Source organism: Polistes dominula, unplaced genomic scaffold, assembly GCF_049000335.1.
Source record: "Polistes dominula isolate Pdom_NZ unplaced genomic scaffold, Pdom_raw_medaka contig_12, whole genome shotgun sequence".
NCBI lineage: Eukaryota > Metazoa > Arthropoda > Insecta > Hymenoptera > Vespidae > Polistes > Polistes dominula.
Window position 1 is genome coordinate 2,283,288 of NW_028301116.1, and position 19,731 is coordinate 2,303,018.

General features: G+C 22.5%; 1 protein-coding gene across 1 annotated transcript in view; it reads left to right on the top strand.

Annotated features, from left to right (window-relative positions):
* The window catches only part of CrebA (Cyclic-AMP response element binding protein A), a 30,620-nt gene that overhangs the window by 4,585 nt on the left and 6,304 nt on the right, over positions 1–19,731 (top strand). The window contains exon 3 of the mRNA XM_015329168.2: positions 19,222–19,561. Within this exon, the coding sequence (XP_015184654.1) occupies positions 19,222–19,561 (340 nt within the window). The remainder of the gene's footprint in view (positions 1–19,221; positions 19,562–19,731) is intronic.

Consider the following 19,731-nt stretch of genomic DNA (forward strand, 5'->3'; position numbering starts at 1 on the left):
CTTTGTTCCAATAAGTCTTTTATTTCATTCGTTGTGTTTCACGTGTGTGTTATTTGTAACTTATGGTATAAATATGTACACATATATATTATGTTTAATTATTTATAGTCGTTTTATATTTCTTTGATCATTGTATTTTTTTTTCTGTTATCGATTTGCGTGACCTAATATTTAATATATATTTTTGTTTCTTTTTTCTATCATTTCTTTCCTTATTTTTCTCTTTCTTCTTATCTGCACGTTGCTGTTCAAAAAATTACACTCTTGTATAACGTTTTTATGAATTATTTCTATAATTATTTATATGACTGTTTTAACGCGCATTTATATTCTTTTAGACATTTTATGATAATTATTTTTTTTTCTTATTATATACTCGTCTCGTATTTAATATATATATTATAATTTAATAATATAATATTACTGTATATATTACTACATAAATTACTATATATATACTATATATAAATTTTATTTTATAATATATATAAAAATATATATTGTAATATATATTATTATTATATAAATAATTTCTATGTAATTTTTAATATATATGTATATAACATTTCTTTTTTAATGAATTCGTATTTCCTTATTTTGCCATTAATAAAATAAAAAAATAAAAAAAATTAAAGAAAAATGTTTGTACCAACAAGGATGATTTTTTAGTGTTCTGTTGATACTTGTGTTATTTTTTTCTTTTTTTTTATGTTTTTTTTTTTTATTTTTTCTTTAAAAAAAAAATGTTCTTTCAATGCAAGAGCATATTATCATTCTCGATAAACTTTACGTAACGTACAAAATGAAGCGTGTATACTTTTTTTATCGCAAATGTAATTTTAACATGTTGTATGAAGGAAGACAAAAAGAAAGCAAAAAAAAAAGGAAAGAAAAGAAAAGAGAGAAACAAAGTATGAAAGAAAATATTGTACAAGGTAGCAGTTTCTTTTTATGCTTCGCTTAATCTTTGCAAATATTAAATGAGTTAGATGTATATTCGTACGTAAAAGGAGACAAAAAATAAAGAAGGAGGAGTAGAATGATATCGTGAAGTGGAAGAAAAGAGAAGTAAAAAAAAATTCTTATGACTTTATATAATAATATGTCGAGACACTCGATCATGTTCGAATATTTAGAAGTATCGAACCAACTTAGTGGGCGCTAGAACAACTTACTTGTCCACCTGTACAAATAATTTCCTTCTTTCAATTAACCTTACGCAGTTGGCTGTTTTTTTTTCTTGTTAGGTTGTTAGGTCTTAAATAAAATGTGGTGTGAATTTTTTTTTTATAATCTATCAGAAGATGTAAGATGTATGCGCGTGTTTATCACGCGTAGTATCGTCAACATAGTGAATAAAAAAAAATTAATATAATTTCTATAATACAATAGTTAAAAATAATTTTAAAAATAAATATTATAATTAAAAAAACAATTTTTGAATCATCTAAAAAAAAAAATGTGGACAAATTCCTTTTGGTTGATTGATTTTTTTTTTTTAAATAAGAAGAACTTTTAGTCTTGAATAATAGTTTTTTTGCCGAAATTTTCGATTACTTTTTTATGTCGAGTTCTATTAATTATTACGAAATAAATAAACACATGTGTTTTCTATTTACATGAATCCATCGTTTATCCGTCAATTGGATTTTTATTATCAATAGTTAGACTTTGTTATCAATGTTACTTACGTAATCGACATTTCTCCGTTATTTGTATTTCTCTTTCGTAAATAATCTTTAAAAGTCTTATATATATATGTATCTATGTATAATATTTCGACCATGATATTTTCATTTTTAAAGATACCTATTATCCTTATTTTTATTTATCTCTAAAAAAAACATAGATATATATATATATATCTTCAAATTTTTTAGAAAAAGAAATAGGGGAAAAATATATATAATTATAATAAATTATATTATTTAATATATATTTTTTTATGTTATTAATATTATAATTTTATTATAATTATATAATAATAATATAATTTTATTATAATATTAATATCATAAAATAATAATAATATTTAAATATAATTAAATAATTATATTTTATTTTAATATTAATTTATATAATATTATTTTAATTTAATAATATTTTATTATTACTTTATATTTATATATTATTAAATACTAAAATTAATGCACTTTACTGCCAAAATAATTTAATTTAAATAAAATTAAATTATAATTTTTTAAATATTTAAAAAAATTTTTTTTTAATTAAAATTTAAGTTCTTTTAAATATAAAATTAAAAAAAAATAATTAATAATAAATTTTTTTATAGAAATTGATAAAATATAATATCAACAAAAATATATTGAATTATCATATCGTAACGGTAATTATTTATATTGGATATAAATTTTATTAACACTATATATAAATATATATATTTAATTTAAAAAAAAATCTGAAAAAATTATAGCAAATTATGGTCGTTTTTGATTATGGTTAGTTAAATAATTCGTCAAATAATATATCAGGACGTATGAGTAACAAGTAGAAGGAAGTTCATCATTGCATTATAATCGAAATTGAAAGCCGTTTGGCGTCTGCATACTAAATTATCGTGCGTCATCGTATTTGGGGAGTCAATCCCCTTCTTGAATAATTACGTCATCTACCGCTGACGATTCCTTCTTTTATTTCTATATCTTCTTCTTCTTCTTCTTCCTCTTGCCGTAACCATATGTATATAACATATATACGAGTATATACATAGTAGAAAGAGAGAGAGAAAGTTTTTTACTTCCATGTTATATGTTATATGCAAGCATATCTGTTATTCGTATTCAATTTATTTTTTTTGTCTTTTCTTTTCTTTTTCGTCAACAAATATACAAAATCTTATTGACATAATTTGCAAATTATTATCTTTCAAAATTGTATATATATATATTGCATAATATTAAAATTTGTGGTAATTTATAGATATTTATTACTATCAGGTTTGGCGATGTTTTGATGATATAAAATTAGATACATATGTCATGGTCATATCATACAGATTAAAAAGAAAAAAAATATATATATATGTAGTTTTATACATATACATATATATATATATATATATATATATATAGTGTTGAAAAAGTTTGCCAAATTATTATTTCAATCAATTTATTATGATCAATCGTTACGATTGATTTAATCAAATTTGCAGAAATAATCTAACAAGTTTATTGTAGATAAAAAAAGGAATTATTTATAGAATTAATCGAATATGTAAATGTGTTGGGTGTGGGGAAAAGGGATGAAGATGAAAATAGGATTGACAATTGAAAAGTAAATTAGTGATTGTATAGTGATCAATAATGTAGGGATTTTATACGAGAAAATAGTACGTAGGTTTTAATTCTTTGATGAAAACCGACTATATGATTTAGTTCCCCTCCGCACGGCGATGCAAAGCAATTTACTTTCCTCTCTTTTCCTCCTCCCTCTTCCCTTTCTCTCTCTCTCTCTCTCTCTCTTGGGACAGATGTAAGCATTGACGTAAGCATTAATGTCAGTGACTATGTCCCATTACGTATCAAAGTGGAACATCTCTAAACTTTTCTTCTGTCAAAATCTCATTTTTCTGATTGTTCCATTTTCTTTAATACGCATTCGTATTATTAAAACCAATTTAATTATTTAAAATATTTAAAAAATTTAATTAATAATATTAATATTAATTATAAATTAAATTATATAAAATTATATATTAAATAAATTATTATACAATTAAGTATATTAATTTTTTAATATAAATCTATTATTATATATTTAATAAATTATTATATATTAATAACTTAATTTATAATTAATATTTATAAAATATTTAATTTTTTTTCATATTTAATATTAAAATATATTTATTCTATTATATTATAAATAAATATTTTTTTTTTACAAATATACTTATTCGAAAATATAAAACAAATATATATATTTAGATATGTAATATCATATACTTGTTTTAAATTAACAATACAAATAGTAAACTAATTCATATATAATACTCAAATATAAATGTATGATATATTTTATAGTACAATTATTTTATATATAAATATTTCCAAATTAAATATACATAGCTAATAAATATAATTAAAACAAATATAAATATTTATATATATTATACATAGTTCTTAAATTTGGAAGTATTTTTAGATATACCACCTTAAAAATTTAACGAGTTTACAAAAAATGTTATTTAATCGAAATGAAGTCCCTGTTAAATTTGGAATTTGGCCTCCCCTTTTCCACCCCAAACAAAGTAATACATAATTCAAGGATTTATCGTTGGAAGGTGTTTTGATTTTTTTTTACTACGATCTAACTTTAGAGTTTTATTCTGAGGAATTTGAAAGAAACTAGAGAGTGGGGGAAAAACTCGTCTCCTTCTCAGCTAGGGAATAATGAAATCTGGTTTAGAAAAATGCTCTACGACTAGCATAAAAGCGTAGAAGGGAGAAACGTAAAGTAGGACGCTATGGAAAAATATTCATTCTGAAGAAACGTTTTTTTTCACCTTGGAAATTCGAGTAGCAGCAGGTTGATGCTGATTTTACTGTTAGCGTCTTTAAAAAAAAAAAAAAGAAAAAAAATGCCATTCACGATGGGTAATTCCTATCTCTTTCCATTTTTTTTTTTTAATGTAAAGTTTCCATGAATTCTCCCCTTGGCACGGTGTTAGAATATTTATCGCAACACGATAACAGAAATCTCATCCTGTTGTTCGTTGAATTTTAAACGACCCCTTTAGTCGTTGTAGTCACTTTGGTGTGGCCATTTTTTTGGTATCAAGCCAATAAAGAAAATAAAAAGAAAAGAAAGAATACGATTAAATTCGCGAGTAATTCAAAAAATTATTTTCTTTCTTATCATCTTCTATGAAATATTTATAAGCGTGAAGTCATTAAACCATTTATCAAAAAAATAATTTTGAATCTGTTAAAAATTATGGGTGATGTACAATAATTCAAATCTATTTCAATATTCAATTATTTTTAAATTATATTAAATATATGTATAGTAGTTCAACATGTTACACATAAGATAACTATATATTATACACACACACATAATCAATGTATATGTTTATAAATATATTAAATTTTTATTATTGGAATTGCAAATTATTAAATTATTATTTTTTTTCTAATTTTAATTATAAATTAATATTATAATAAATTATATAAAATATATATTTAAATAATATATAAATGTAATATATAAATAAATAATAAATAAATAATATATGTTATATATATAAAAAATATAATATTTAATATTATATATAATAAATTATATAAAATATATAATATAAAAATATTATATATATATATATATATATATATATATATATATATATATATATATATATATATATATATATATTTAAATTTTATATTTTTATTATAAACTTATATATTTCTATAGATATATTAAATTTTTATTATTATATATAAATAAAATAATTAATCAATATCTTATCGGTTTAATATAAAAATATAAATTTAAAAATTATTTTGGAATTGCAAATTATTATTATTATTATTATTATTTTCTTTAATATTATAAATCTATGTATTTATAAATATATCAAATTTTTATTACATTACATTAATCTATATCTCATAGGTGTAAGATAAAAAGATAAATTTAGAACATATTTTGGAATTGTAAATTATTATTATTACTTTTTTTTTTATTATTATCGAACAACACCTTGCAGGATTGTTATACGGTTACGTATTATTTATTTCAAATTACTAACACATACATATACTTAACTATCGCGTGACGAGGTATGCGAGTCCGTGATTTTCTATCTAATCTAATTAGGCTAAAGATAAAAGTCCCAAGTAGTATTAGTAGTAGTTGTGTATAGTTACGCCGGAACCATGTCGACTATGCGACTAACTTGCATCAGGATACTTTTGTAAGAGGGGGATGGGGTTAGGGGGTAGGGGGAAAGGGTTGCTTGATGATTCTACGGGAACGTAGCGGTTGGCTGAGTTCTGGCGCAAAACCGGAAGTACTTCGCGAGTCGGCTTTTGCTTGCCGGAAACAACGCGTTTGAAAAAAGAAAAAAACAACAGAGAAGAAACAACTACGGAACAGAGAAAGCTTTATTTCTAAAAATAAAATGGTCGCCCACGTAAATATGATAATAGGTTGAAGTTATGTCTGTCGCTTTCTTTTGCGTGAAAAAAAAAAAAAGAAAATTAACAACAAAATTAAAAAAAAAAATGAAAATAAAAAAAGATAGAACTAAATGAACAGAAAAATGGTTAGCAGTTATTTTAATGAACAGTTCTCGTGTTGCAAGTAATTAAGTTTCGTGAAAGAAAAAAGGGAAGTAAGATAAAAAATAAAGAAAATGAACGTTCGAGAGACCGATGATTAATAGCGTTTGATGTTTATCCATGTAAAGTGTAGGCATCTTTATGACAATAGTTATTGAAAATTTATCGATTACCATTTTATTGATGATTAACTTACGTAATATTATAATTACGGATAAATAAATATACGTACGGAATGAAAAAAAAACATTATATATATAAAAATAAATATTACAAATTTGTTGAATAATAAATGGAACGAAAATTAGAAATTTTTTATGTTTTAATTTCAAAAATTTTTGTTTGATAAAATTAATTTCAACGTAAAGTATTTGCAAAACTAAAATTATTCGAGATTAGGTAAACAATAAATGGATTTATTATCGAGCTAGTTAAAATAAATAATTTATATATAATAAAATAAATTTATAAAAATTAATTATAGTAAATTTATAAAATAAATTTGTAAAAATTATTTAAAATGAATTTATAAAATAAATTTATAAAAATTAATTACAGTAAATTGATATATATATTTATAAACGCATAAAAAAAAACGTTGTTATTAATAAAAAATATGGCAAATTAAAAAATGAATAGAAGAACAAAGAGAAAGTGGTATTTCTATTTTTAAATTCGAGTAAGATGGATCAAAAGATGAAAGAATTTACACGTTACTGATTATATTATTGCGATCGAGGAAGAATTACTGTTGTTATGCGTCCTCTTTCTAGATCCTTTTGCTTCCCACTTACCTCAGCCCATTCTTTGGTTTGCCTTCACAACCAACCATCACCACCATCACCACCACCACCACCACCACCACTACTATTACTATTATTTCCACCGCTACTACATACCACTACCACTATCGTCATAGCTATCACCGTTAGTTTCTTCTTCTTCTTCTTCTTCTTCTTCCTCCTCTTCAACTTCTCCTACTCGAATCTACACCAACGACAAATTGGAAAGCATCGACGGAATTTGCGACGAGTTTACTGTACCGTGACCTTTGACGTCAATCTATTACATCTGTAACATTCGAAGAATGGTACAATCATTTCTATCCAATAAAATCACGCGTGATTTTCATCGAACAGAAAATCATATTTATTAAAGAGAGAAAAAAGAAAAAGAAATATTTAAATTATTTTCATAAAAAGTAACACGCATCAATTGAAAATATTTTCAATTCGAAAATCGTGAAAATATTGAAATGTATGCAAAAATTTGTAAGAATAAAATCACTTTAGAGATGTTTTTTTTTTAATGTTTCCTATAGTGTTTTTTTTTTATAAGGTGCGTATTTATAATAAAAAGGTTCCTTTAATGGTTAGATTACAAAGGACGTAAGGGTGTACAAAATAGAGTTAACGATTTCTCCTGTTATAACGAATTCTGAGCAACACGACAATAAAAGACCATTAGGAAAAGGAGGAGGAGGAGGAAGAGGAGGTTAGACGACGTCGTAGATGTAAAGAAATGGCTTCTTCCGGAAACGATGGCACCATCGATCGTTGTATATATTTGGCACCACAATATATATATAACTCTCTTTATGCAATTTATAAATGACAACTTCTTTCGAAGAAAATCTTTTACCTAATAATTTTCTTTAATATATTTCATCAACATTTTCTTTTTATTTATTAAATAAGTCATACGTATTTGATTTTTATAAATTACAAAAAAATACGATCAAATTTTCATTAATATTAAATCATATTTATTTGACATAATTTTTATTGCTATATATTTAAAATAATTTCATTTTTTTTATTTCAAACATATATAGGTTACTTTTATAATTAAAACTATATAGTATATAGTATATAGTATAAAACTATACTTTAAATAAATAATAGTAATAGTAATATTAATAATTACTTATTAAATAGTATTTACTATATATAGTAAAACTATATATAGTTAGTTTTATAATTGATATTAGTATATAATTAATATAATTAATATTATATATAGGTTAGTTTTATAATTAAAATAATATTATATTATGCAAAACTAACCTTAATTATAAAACTAATATATTTAATAATATTTTATTAATTTTTATATTTATCTATTAATTACAAATAATAACCTATTTAAAATTCAACCTATTTAATTATAAATAATTCTATTAAGAATTAAGAAATGTATTTGTAGAACAACTTAGTGATTCATTTGCAACTGAATATACATTTCTTAAAAGACCGAAAATATATGTTTGAAAGAACCTTCGGTGAAATGTTTCGATGATAAATATTTATAGGATACTTTTACATATATACATTAAATTGCAACCATAGAATTATTTTACGTCGAGGACAAATTGTCGCGAAGGAATGATAATCGTTTTGAAAAATAAAAATTACTACCATATAATTTCTTATCGTTTTCGCTTTAGTTTATTTTTATCTTTTCTTTTTTCTTTTCTTTCTTTATTTTTCTTTTCAAACGAATTTTCATGAAAAAAAAAATTATTTCTTTATTTTATTCGCTAACCAATATTGAGCTTGACCTCGTTCGATAAGTGAAAACCCAACTTTACATACTGTCTCGAACAACACTACGAACTTTTTAAAAGAAAGAAATTCTATTACATTACCAAGAAGTATACGTACTCGTGTTAAATAGCCAATACCATAGGTGTGAGAGAAAACGAAATAATAGGAATTGTGAATTTAATTTATATACCTAATAACACCATTCAAATTTTTATTCGTTTTCATTGTTTTGTTATTTAACTATTATCGGTAAGTGTTTTGTTGTTTCATTTTCTTTTTTTGATATTTATCCATGTTACGTGTCTTAAAGTATATTTGTTCAAACGTAATGATAAAGTAAAAATAATAATGTATATATTACAGTTTTAATTTGCGATATATTATTTTTTTATTATTTTTGTAAGATTACAATTTAGATTTTTAAAGATATGAAATATTTTTTATTACATTAAAATGATTTATATATATAAGTGAAATTTTTTTACTTTCTAGTTACTTTTGAGAGAAAGTCAATTAACAATTTATATATAAATAAATATATTTTATATATGTTAATAATTGTATATTCTACATATACAATTGTATATATTTATTATATTATTTTATATATTAACAATATATTTATATAAATAAATAATATTATATTTATAATAATTATATAATAATATATTATATAATATAATAATATAATAATAATAAATATATATATATTATAATATAATATTTATTATTATAATATATTTCTAATATAATTTTTTAATATTATTAGCATATTTTAATATATTTTTATATATTAATAATAAATATATTATATATATATATTACTGAAGAAAAAATAGACTTACAAATATTATGTTAAACAGAGTTAAAAAACTACACCTATGCATACTTTTCTTAACCTAGGTAAGGTGAATATTTGATATTTATATTTCTACATTACTCCTATCGTCATAATATATGCAATTCACATGTATATGTAGAACAAAAAAGATAGGAAACAAATTTGTATTTTAAAATTACTTTGCGATGTTGCTATACGATAAAAAAAAAAACTTTATTTTATTTTCGTTGCCTATATACTTCAATAAAACGTGTTTTCCACCGTTAATTTCGAAATTATGGTAAAAAAAAATTGACAGGGAACAAAAATAATTAATTGTGTATGATAATAAAATGAATAAGTCAAATGTAAATGTTAAAAGTAAAACGGACGAATGTAACAATAATGTCATTGGTTGTATATGTATTTTAGTAGATATTGTTATCGATCAACATTATCGTTAGGCTAGTAGTAGCTTATTAGTAACGTTCATTAGTCAGTAACATCCGTTAACGATTAATAAGTCGAGTCAGTATTTCCGTTTCTTAACGGTACAGTCTTTGTAGGAAATCAAGCAGGAATATAATCGACATGCGACTTCTTTTTACATGTCCTCGGAAACATGGATTGTAATACTTCTTACGAGTTCTCATTGGCTAAAGAATTTGCTGACCCGTTAAATTTCAATTCGATGATGTATATATATATATATATATATATATATATATATATGAGTAAGTTTATATTGGGAAATACTAGGAAATAAATTATTAATACGTTGTTTGTATTTCTGTAAAAAACAAAATACCAAAATTAAGGATAAATTATTTTTCTGAATGATACTCTATCACATTTGTAATTTGTTATATTTATATGTTCTATTAATTTTTATTTATTCATATATATATTCATCTATATTTGTTCATTAAAATTTGCTATAGTCATTTATTCTATTAATTTTAATTAATTAATATATGTATATATTGTATATTATTAATTATAATTAATTTTTTAATATTGTGTATTATATATAATGTGTATAATTGTTGTGTATATAATAAAATATAAATTTTATAAAATAATTTATATTATTATATATATAATTATATTATTAATTATAATTAATATTAATTAATATATATCTATCCATATTTGTACATTAAAATTTGTTATATTTATAGTTTCTATTAATTTTTATTTTTTGACATTAAGAGAGTAGAAAAAAAGAAGTAAGATAACGTTTCACATTATCAGTATGAAAAGTAGAGAGAAAAAAAAGGAGTCATAATTCAAGTTGCAGTAAGATCGATCCTAGAAAAATGACCTTCACCCGAGAAATACGATTCTAACGTAGAAATCTATAGAGAGGAAAGAGATAGTTCGTACTATGTCATATGAGAGTTTTTCCCTTTTTTTTTATTTTCTAGTTTTTTTTTTGGTCATTAATTTCACGATATTTCTCAAGAAAATATATATATATATATATATATATATATATAGAGAGAGAGAGAGAGAGAGAGAGAGAAAGAGAGAAAATAGTGAAAATAGAGAAAATATTAAGATTTTACTGTAAACAGTTCGTATATATATATATATACACACACACATGACCAAGAAAAAAACAGTCAAAGAAAAAGATGAAGAAGAAATCTGGTTTTTGAAACGAGTTGTATACTTGCTAAGGGAAAGAAAAAAGATGAGAAAGGATGATGATGGTGGTAAGATGAGTGAGAGAGAGAAATACTTGTTGTCGTCTTCGTCCTCTCATCTAAACCTGTAAGAAAGTAGACAAAGTGACGGTACTACGGTTTGGATGAGATTCTCGAGGCCGTTCACCTTTTTTCGTGACTTCGAGGCTGGTACTAGCAGGTAAAGTCTACCTTTTACCACACCACAGAGAAACATCATCAGTTCTCTTACCTTCTCTCTCTTTTTCTTTCTTTCTCTTTTTCTCTCACTCACTTACTCTCTCTTTTCTCCCCACTAACATTTCTCTTACCATTAATATTGATTATAACCTCGACATGAAAACCTTTTTCTAAAGTTGATTGATCCTATCTGACAATAAATGATACTAATTATTATATATATATATTTATTTATTTGATTAACGTAATTTAAATTTGTGTTTGATTACATTATTTTTTTTTTAAAGGTAATAATGATAAATAATTTTTTAGACAATATTTTAGAAAATATTTAGATTATATTATAATATTTATTATATTATATTATAATATAAATATATTAATATTTATTATTAAATTATATTATAATATTATAATATTAAATAGAAAAATTATTATAGAACATATAACTTTTTTTAGAATAATATTTAGATTATATAATATTTTGAAAAACATTAAATAGAAAAATTGTTATAGAAAATATAATTTTTTAGAATAATATTTAGATTAGATTATTTAATAAAATAATTGTTTTATTTCTTTTTTTTTGGGAATTGTAACAATTTTCTGTACTACGTTACGTAAACTTTTTGATATTAGGTAATTATTAATATTTTACGTATACGATTTTTAACAAACAGGTATAATATTGGTACGTGCTTTTTAAATTAAACATAACTTTATAAATAATATATATATATTACTAAAAAAAGAGACAAAATTATTTGGCTAAAATTTTAATTTAAATTTCACTTCGTATAATTTTGAAGTAGACGATAAATAATTAAAAAAAATAACAGAAGAAAAAACACGAATTCTTTTTTATCCGTTTATTTTACTCAATCATTCGATTAATTCGTTGGTATATTAATTGATCTTAAATATCGATAACCTATCATGTCAAGTATCGTGATATTACTTTAAAATAAGTTAAGTAAATATTTAAAAATTGTTTATTCAGCAAACAAGCTTGATGGAAATTCACCGTTGTCTTTTCGTTATTATCTGACCTCATCGAATTTTATTCTTCGCGAGAGATCGATGATGACCATGAAGAACTCGTAATTCTATGCTAGAAAAGGATTCCTATAGAAATACCTTTCTACTTTTTTCTTCACTAACTTTTACACAATACTATGATAATGTTCCGGTCTATAGACAAGTTTATTCTTATTTAAGAACAATCATATTTTATGTAATTTATTTTTGTTTTATTTAATATTTATGATTAATGAAGTTTGATTAAAATTTGATATTTAATACTAAACCTACGTAGATTTAATATGTTATATTTATTTTTATTAATTATTTAAAATAAAATATATAATTTTGTATATAGAATGAAATTTTTGAGAAGATTGTTTAATGGATTATATACTTTCTTTTATTTAAAAATGAATAATGTGTAATTTTTACGAATTACTATATCTTTATAAATTACAGGACGCGTGGTAGGTTTAATGTTAATTAACTAGACGTGCATACACGCGAACACACATACAAAATATTTTATATATTATAAAATATATAAATATTATAAATATATAAAATATTATAAGATGTATAAAATATTATAAAATATATATAAAATATGTTTATATTATTAATATAATTATATAATATATAATATATAAAATATTGTATATATATTTGATAATATTACGTATATAAAATATTAAATAATTAAAAAATAAAAGTACGAAATTTATTTCCCATATACGTGTATGCATGTTTTGTATGTATATATAAGTATATGTGCGCGAGTGTGTTCGTATACTATTGAAAGTAATACTAAATAATTAACATTTAATATAATAAACATTAATACAAAAATACCATTTTAAAAATCATTTCGAAATACTTTTTATTATAATATAGCATCGTTAAAAAGAGAAGCTTCAAAAAACCATTGTTCTAATTTAAATGAGATAGTTAAAAGAGATTAACAAATATACGTAATATAATACCTGTGATACAGAACGTACACGTGTTGTCGGAAGAAAAGAAAAATTACGTCTGAGAAAGGCAAGGGTGTATATAGAGGTTAAAATCATCGAAGGATCGTTGAATGTTTTGTTTATACATATCTCACTACACTACTACTACTGCTACTACTACTAAGTAACTAACCGGGTGCTTATATTTCAATGTTATCGTTTTTATTCTATTACGAACATATAAACACGTTGTTTGGTATTCATAGTATACTTCTTGCTTTGTTATTTTCTTTAGTCGTTTTCAAACATTGTGAGATGATGTATTATACGAGTGATATCGGATAAAATGTACGAAATTTATTTCGCGTATATGTGTACGTTCACAGGAGCGTGTGCGTGGACATGTGTGTCGTTTGGCGTGTATAATATGCATATGTGCGCGAGTGTATGTGTGTAGTGATTAGTGATTATATATATTACATTATATATGATTATATATATATATGTATGTATATATGCATATGTGTAATATGTCAACGGTAATGGGAAGTTGGTTATTCAAAGTAGGAGGATACAAATCTTTTTTCTTCTTTTCTTCTTTATAAGTAAGTATGAAGACATATATGTGAATACTTTTATAAATATATATATAACGTGTCGTCATAGTAAATTTTAACGGTATATTTAAAGTAAGTCACGTTAAGAATATTTATTAATATATTATCGAGTGTTTCCTCTATTTGTATATGATAATTATATACGTATATAATTAATATATAATTAACTAATATTATATAATTAAATATTGCAATTATTTTACATATATAAATATTAATATTATATATATTATAATTGTATGTGTATATATAATTTTATATTTTAAATATATAATTTTATATATAATATAATAAAATATAAATATATATTATATATACATATAATATTTAATAATTTTTATAATATTATATATTTAATTATTTTTTAAATATTATATATATATATATTTAGATATTTATATAGATTATTGTTGGGTATTCCTAAAGATCATCTCTTTTTTTGTAATTAATTATCCTATTATTTCTTATCGTACAAATAATTAATTAACCAATTATCCGTAGTGACCTCTTTAAAAAGTATGTTTTTTAAAATTATATTGCAAAAAAAGGAATCGATTACAAGTATACTAATTAAATACATACACAATACGTGTAATTATTGCAATATAAAATTAAATTGTATAATCAAATGATTGTCTTCTTTTTTATACAAATATGTATATCAAATTAACAATTTTATTATAACCAACATTTATTTTATTAATTTATAACTTATGTATATTAATTATGCTGTGTCTTATGAAAAAATAAAAAACTTTCACTTTTTAAAAATCAATTACTTAGAAAAACGATTAGTTAGAAATTTAATCTGTTGTTGTTAAATGATATTAAGTAAAGGAAGGTGTAATGCATAATGACGTTTTGCAAGTGGAACACCAATATCTTGATACTTACCGAATATTATTTTTGTAACAATGTAAACATCTACTTCTAGGATTACTATTTGAAGATGTGCTTGGTGTATAATCTGGAAAATGTTATACGATTACACGTGTAGCGTTAGATTTAATGTTGGCCAAATTTGTTCAAATTTGTTCACACTATATATACAGTATTTTCATAATCGTTATTTATATTCTTTCCCTTTTTTTTGGTTCGTTTTATTTCGTACAAGTACATGTATAATACTTTTTTATTAAATTTATATTATACATTGCTATAATTTAAACAATTTATTTATTTAACTTTATGTATCAATTAATAAAGATATAATTTAATATATTTTAATATTAAAATTTAATATCATTATAAAATTAAAAAGTGTTGATTGGTGGTAATGTGTTAAATTTGAGAAAGTAAAACCAGATATATCATTCGCATGTAGTTTCCGCCGGAAATGTAGATGAAAGATAAGTCCATTCAGATGAAGTAACTAAGAACCGAAAAAAAAAGGAATAAAATACTCACATAATAAAATATACAAATAATTCATTATAACTATACTAAATTCTCTTTTTTTATTAAAACGTTGAACAATGGGTAATAATAAAACAGTGAACCAATGAAATAAAATAAAATTAAAGTAACTTACAATTAAAATAAAACTTTATATATATAATTATATAATTAAACTATAATAATACAAAAATAAATATAAAATAAAATATAAAAATTTTTTTAATAAAACTATAATAATAAATAACATTAATAAAGAAATTGAAATTTATTTATCGAACAATTTTGAAAGATAAATTAATTGTAAAAATCTTATAAATGATATTGAAAAAAAGGAAAAGGAAGTCGAATAGAAAAATAAAAAACTCCCGAAGAAATTGAACAGTGACCTTGGCATTTGGCCGACTTCCGCATTGTTCGCAAGTGCAGCAGCACAACTCCTTACATGAGTTTCTCATGTTCATTCGTTCCTACCTTATTTTTCCTTCGTTTGCTTGAACCAACCAATAAAAGGTCTTCTCTTCTGGTTTTGAGATCAGTGACACCGATTATTTTCTTTTTTTTTTACTTTTATCTCTAGGTTCGAAACAGCAGGTTCGATCCCACGATCCGTAACGAAATCGAAACAACCGGCTGAGCATGAGAATAAAAAATAAAAATAAAATGAAAAAGAAATAAAAAATAAATAAAAATGAAGTCAACGGTAAATAAAAAGCTTACGTGTTAACTTTGTGAGCTTTTTACACAAAAATTATTTTATTTATAATATAATATTTATACTTATTAAGTATGAATTTATTATTAAGTATTAATATAATATAGTATTCTATATATACACTCTTATATATAATATATTATTTTGTATAATATACTATTCTATATAATGTACTATTTATATAATATTACTATTATAATAATCAAGTATTGTTATATATAGCACCCATAATATTCATATTTATTTAGTATAAATTTATTATTAGGTATTATTATAATATACTATTCTATATATATATTATTATTTTATTTTATTATTATATATATTATTCTATATAAAATATACTATTATAATATAATATAATATTTATAAAATATTATTATTATAATAATTAAGTATTATTATAATATAATATTCCTACTTATTAAGTATTATTTCATATAATTATTATGCTATGACATTGTACTAAATATTATTGCTAGTTATTATATTGCGTGGTTATAACTTTACCAAGAAATAATTAATATCGATTAACATTACTCACGAAACAAACAACTCCGTTTTATTTTCTTTTTATATTTTCAAATTTCAAAGTTCAGAAATACTAATGAATTTCAAAATGTCTCGTAAAAATGAACGTTTTAAAAAATATTTTCTTTTTCCAAAATAATTATGATAATTTTTGTATATAAATCTATATTATACATTATTAATATAAAATACTATTATAATGAAAGATATTATTATTATAATAAAATTTTAAACAAGTTCTTTTTCTTAAAAATACGAAAAAAGAAAGACTATAAAAAAAACGGGCCCATTTCAACACAAAATGCTTATCCTAAAAAAGAAATCGTAAAATATTTCACAAGAGAGAGAGAGAGAGAGAGAGAGAGAGAGAGAGAGAGAGGGAGAGAGAAAGAGTAAAAAAAAACATCATGGAATGGGAGAAGGTTTGACCTTGGCAGGTAGTCGAGTTCCGCATTGCTAACTCGTGGTGGTTGAGTTCCCCTTCTTCCCCCTTCTTTCAACAACATTTTTCAAGTTAGCTTTTCATCCTAAGGAGAAGAAAAAAAATAAATACAAAAAATAAACAGTAATACGAAAATGGTATCGTGCATATTTTCACTTGTAAAATACATTGAAAGTATTTACCGTATGTTCGCTTTTTTTTATTATTATCTGACCTTCAACTTGACTAGTCCATCATAGTTGTGTCTCGTCTGCCAACAAACGTCCTTCCTTTTCTTGTGGATGTGTGTAAAACAGGTCATCTATTATCATCTTCAGGTCTTTGACATCTTCTTTTCAGTAATCACCTTCATTATACCTTCCCCCCACCCCCACATTTTCCTCAGTTATCATTAGGGTTAATCATTTTTGCTTTTTGTACAGAAACAATTTTGTAAAGCAAAATTGCATTTAGGAAATTGAAAGTTCTGCGATGTTTTTCACTCTACGATTTTCCGATTATTTCTATTTCTCAATTTTAAAACACTTCATGGATAAATTTATCGAGAAACAGAAGGAAAAGTGGTGGTGGGAAAGAAGAGGCTACGTGGGATAGCAATCGTTCCGCATTTTGGTAGTTTACTGACCTCAAAGTGGAACAACTGTCTTCATCGTTTCTTTCTCTTTAGTGGTTTTGTTTTTTCTTTTTTTTATAATTGATGATTACATTTAGTTATTGAATCATTGATTATTTTTTAGGAATTAAAAAGAAAGAATAAATTGTTTTTAAAGATTTGTTTTTTATTATTTTTCGATTAAAGTATTATAATAACAAACTTATAATAATATAGTAATATTAATAATAGTAATATTATAGTAATATTTATAGATAATATTATTTTTATTAATTTATAATATTTTATATATTATTATATATACATTATTTTTATATATTTATATAAATAATATAGTAATATTATATTAATAATATAGTAATATTAATGTTACTATATTATGTGGTAATAAGTAATAAAGGTTTAATTTATATATTATGTATAATATACATTTTTTTGTATATATAATATTTTTATATATCGATCAAAGAAACACAGACACATTTATTTATTCTTTTATTTATAATAAGAAGCATAATTAATGTATGCTATACAAAAATTTTTATAAAGTTCACCTAAAATGTTTGTTTTTTTGTGTGTGTGTTACTAAAAATATCACACAGTTTAACGGGGCGTATCGTCAAAATAATATACAATGAATTTTATCGAATGTGTTATTTTTTTAACAATGCGTTTCCAGAAATTCTGGGTATAGTAACAATACGTATTTAATTAATATCAATGTCTTTAAAATAACGTTTATATAATGTTCTTCTTATTTTTATTTTTTATCGATTTCAAAGATTCTATCTCTTTCAAAAAAGAGATAACAACTTAAAAATAAAAAAACCTGTTCTCATTTTTATTTTTATTTCACGTATCTATAAAATTTTATATCGAAATAAAAACTACCTTAAATTAATTAAAAAAAAAAAATAGAAATAATCCCCGTTTATTAACTTAAATTAATTAATTAACATTCATGAAAAAGACGTCAAATGAATTACATAAAATAATCCAGTAATATTTTGTTTATTATTTCCGAAATGTCATTTAGTATAAAACAAAGTAAATAAATAACAAAGAATTTTTTAATTAAAAAAATAATTGAAATTTGACGGGCGGGAGTTTGGAAAAGTACATGAAATATCAATTGATAAACGTTATCAGAGAATTTCCTATATAAAATAGCTTGATAAAACTGATGTTTCTGTGTATGTATGTGTGTTATGCATGTCGTACAATTGGTCACGTTGTTCAATTATAGTATACATATATATATATATATATATATAAACTATACATCACAAGTGAGTTGTTAAACACGTTTGTAGCTTTTCAATTATTCAAAACTCATTCTAACGAAACATTTTTTTTTTTTTTTAATATGTTTTTAATATTTTTCTCATTCTAGGTTCTCGGACAAGACGTATCAATGACGTCAAGAGAAGAGGAATGGGGTAATGTTTTGTGCCTTAGGGATAAATCATCCTTAAGTGTCGTACTTAGAGATCGTCTTATGACGGATGCAGCATTGGGTGGACCACGTCCAATCAAATCCGAACACAGTTACAGTTTATTAACTTCCAGTCCACCACCTAGTCCAGCAACACCTGGAACTAATCCTTGTACACCTAAAAGTTCAGTACCTTCAACTAGTACTGCTGATACGTTGGCAGTTAACACCATTTCTTCGATTGATTCGAATAATTTGGATCATGGCAAATCATTGGATATTAGACCTAGATTCGATGGTAAGAATTAAAAGAAAATTAAACAAATATTTCAAATATTTTATTTTAATTGTTACAAAAATATTTATTGGATTATTTTTTATTTGAATAATTTCAAATTAAAATATTATTTTATAATTATGATAATTATAAAAAATGTTTGAAAAACATTCTATTAAACTGTATTTTGT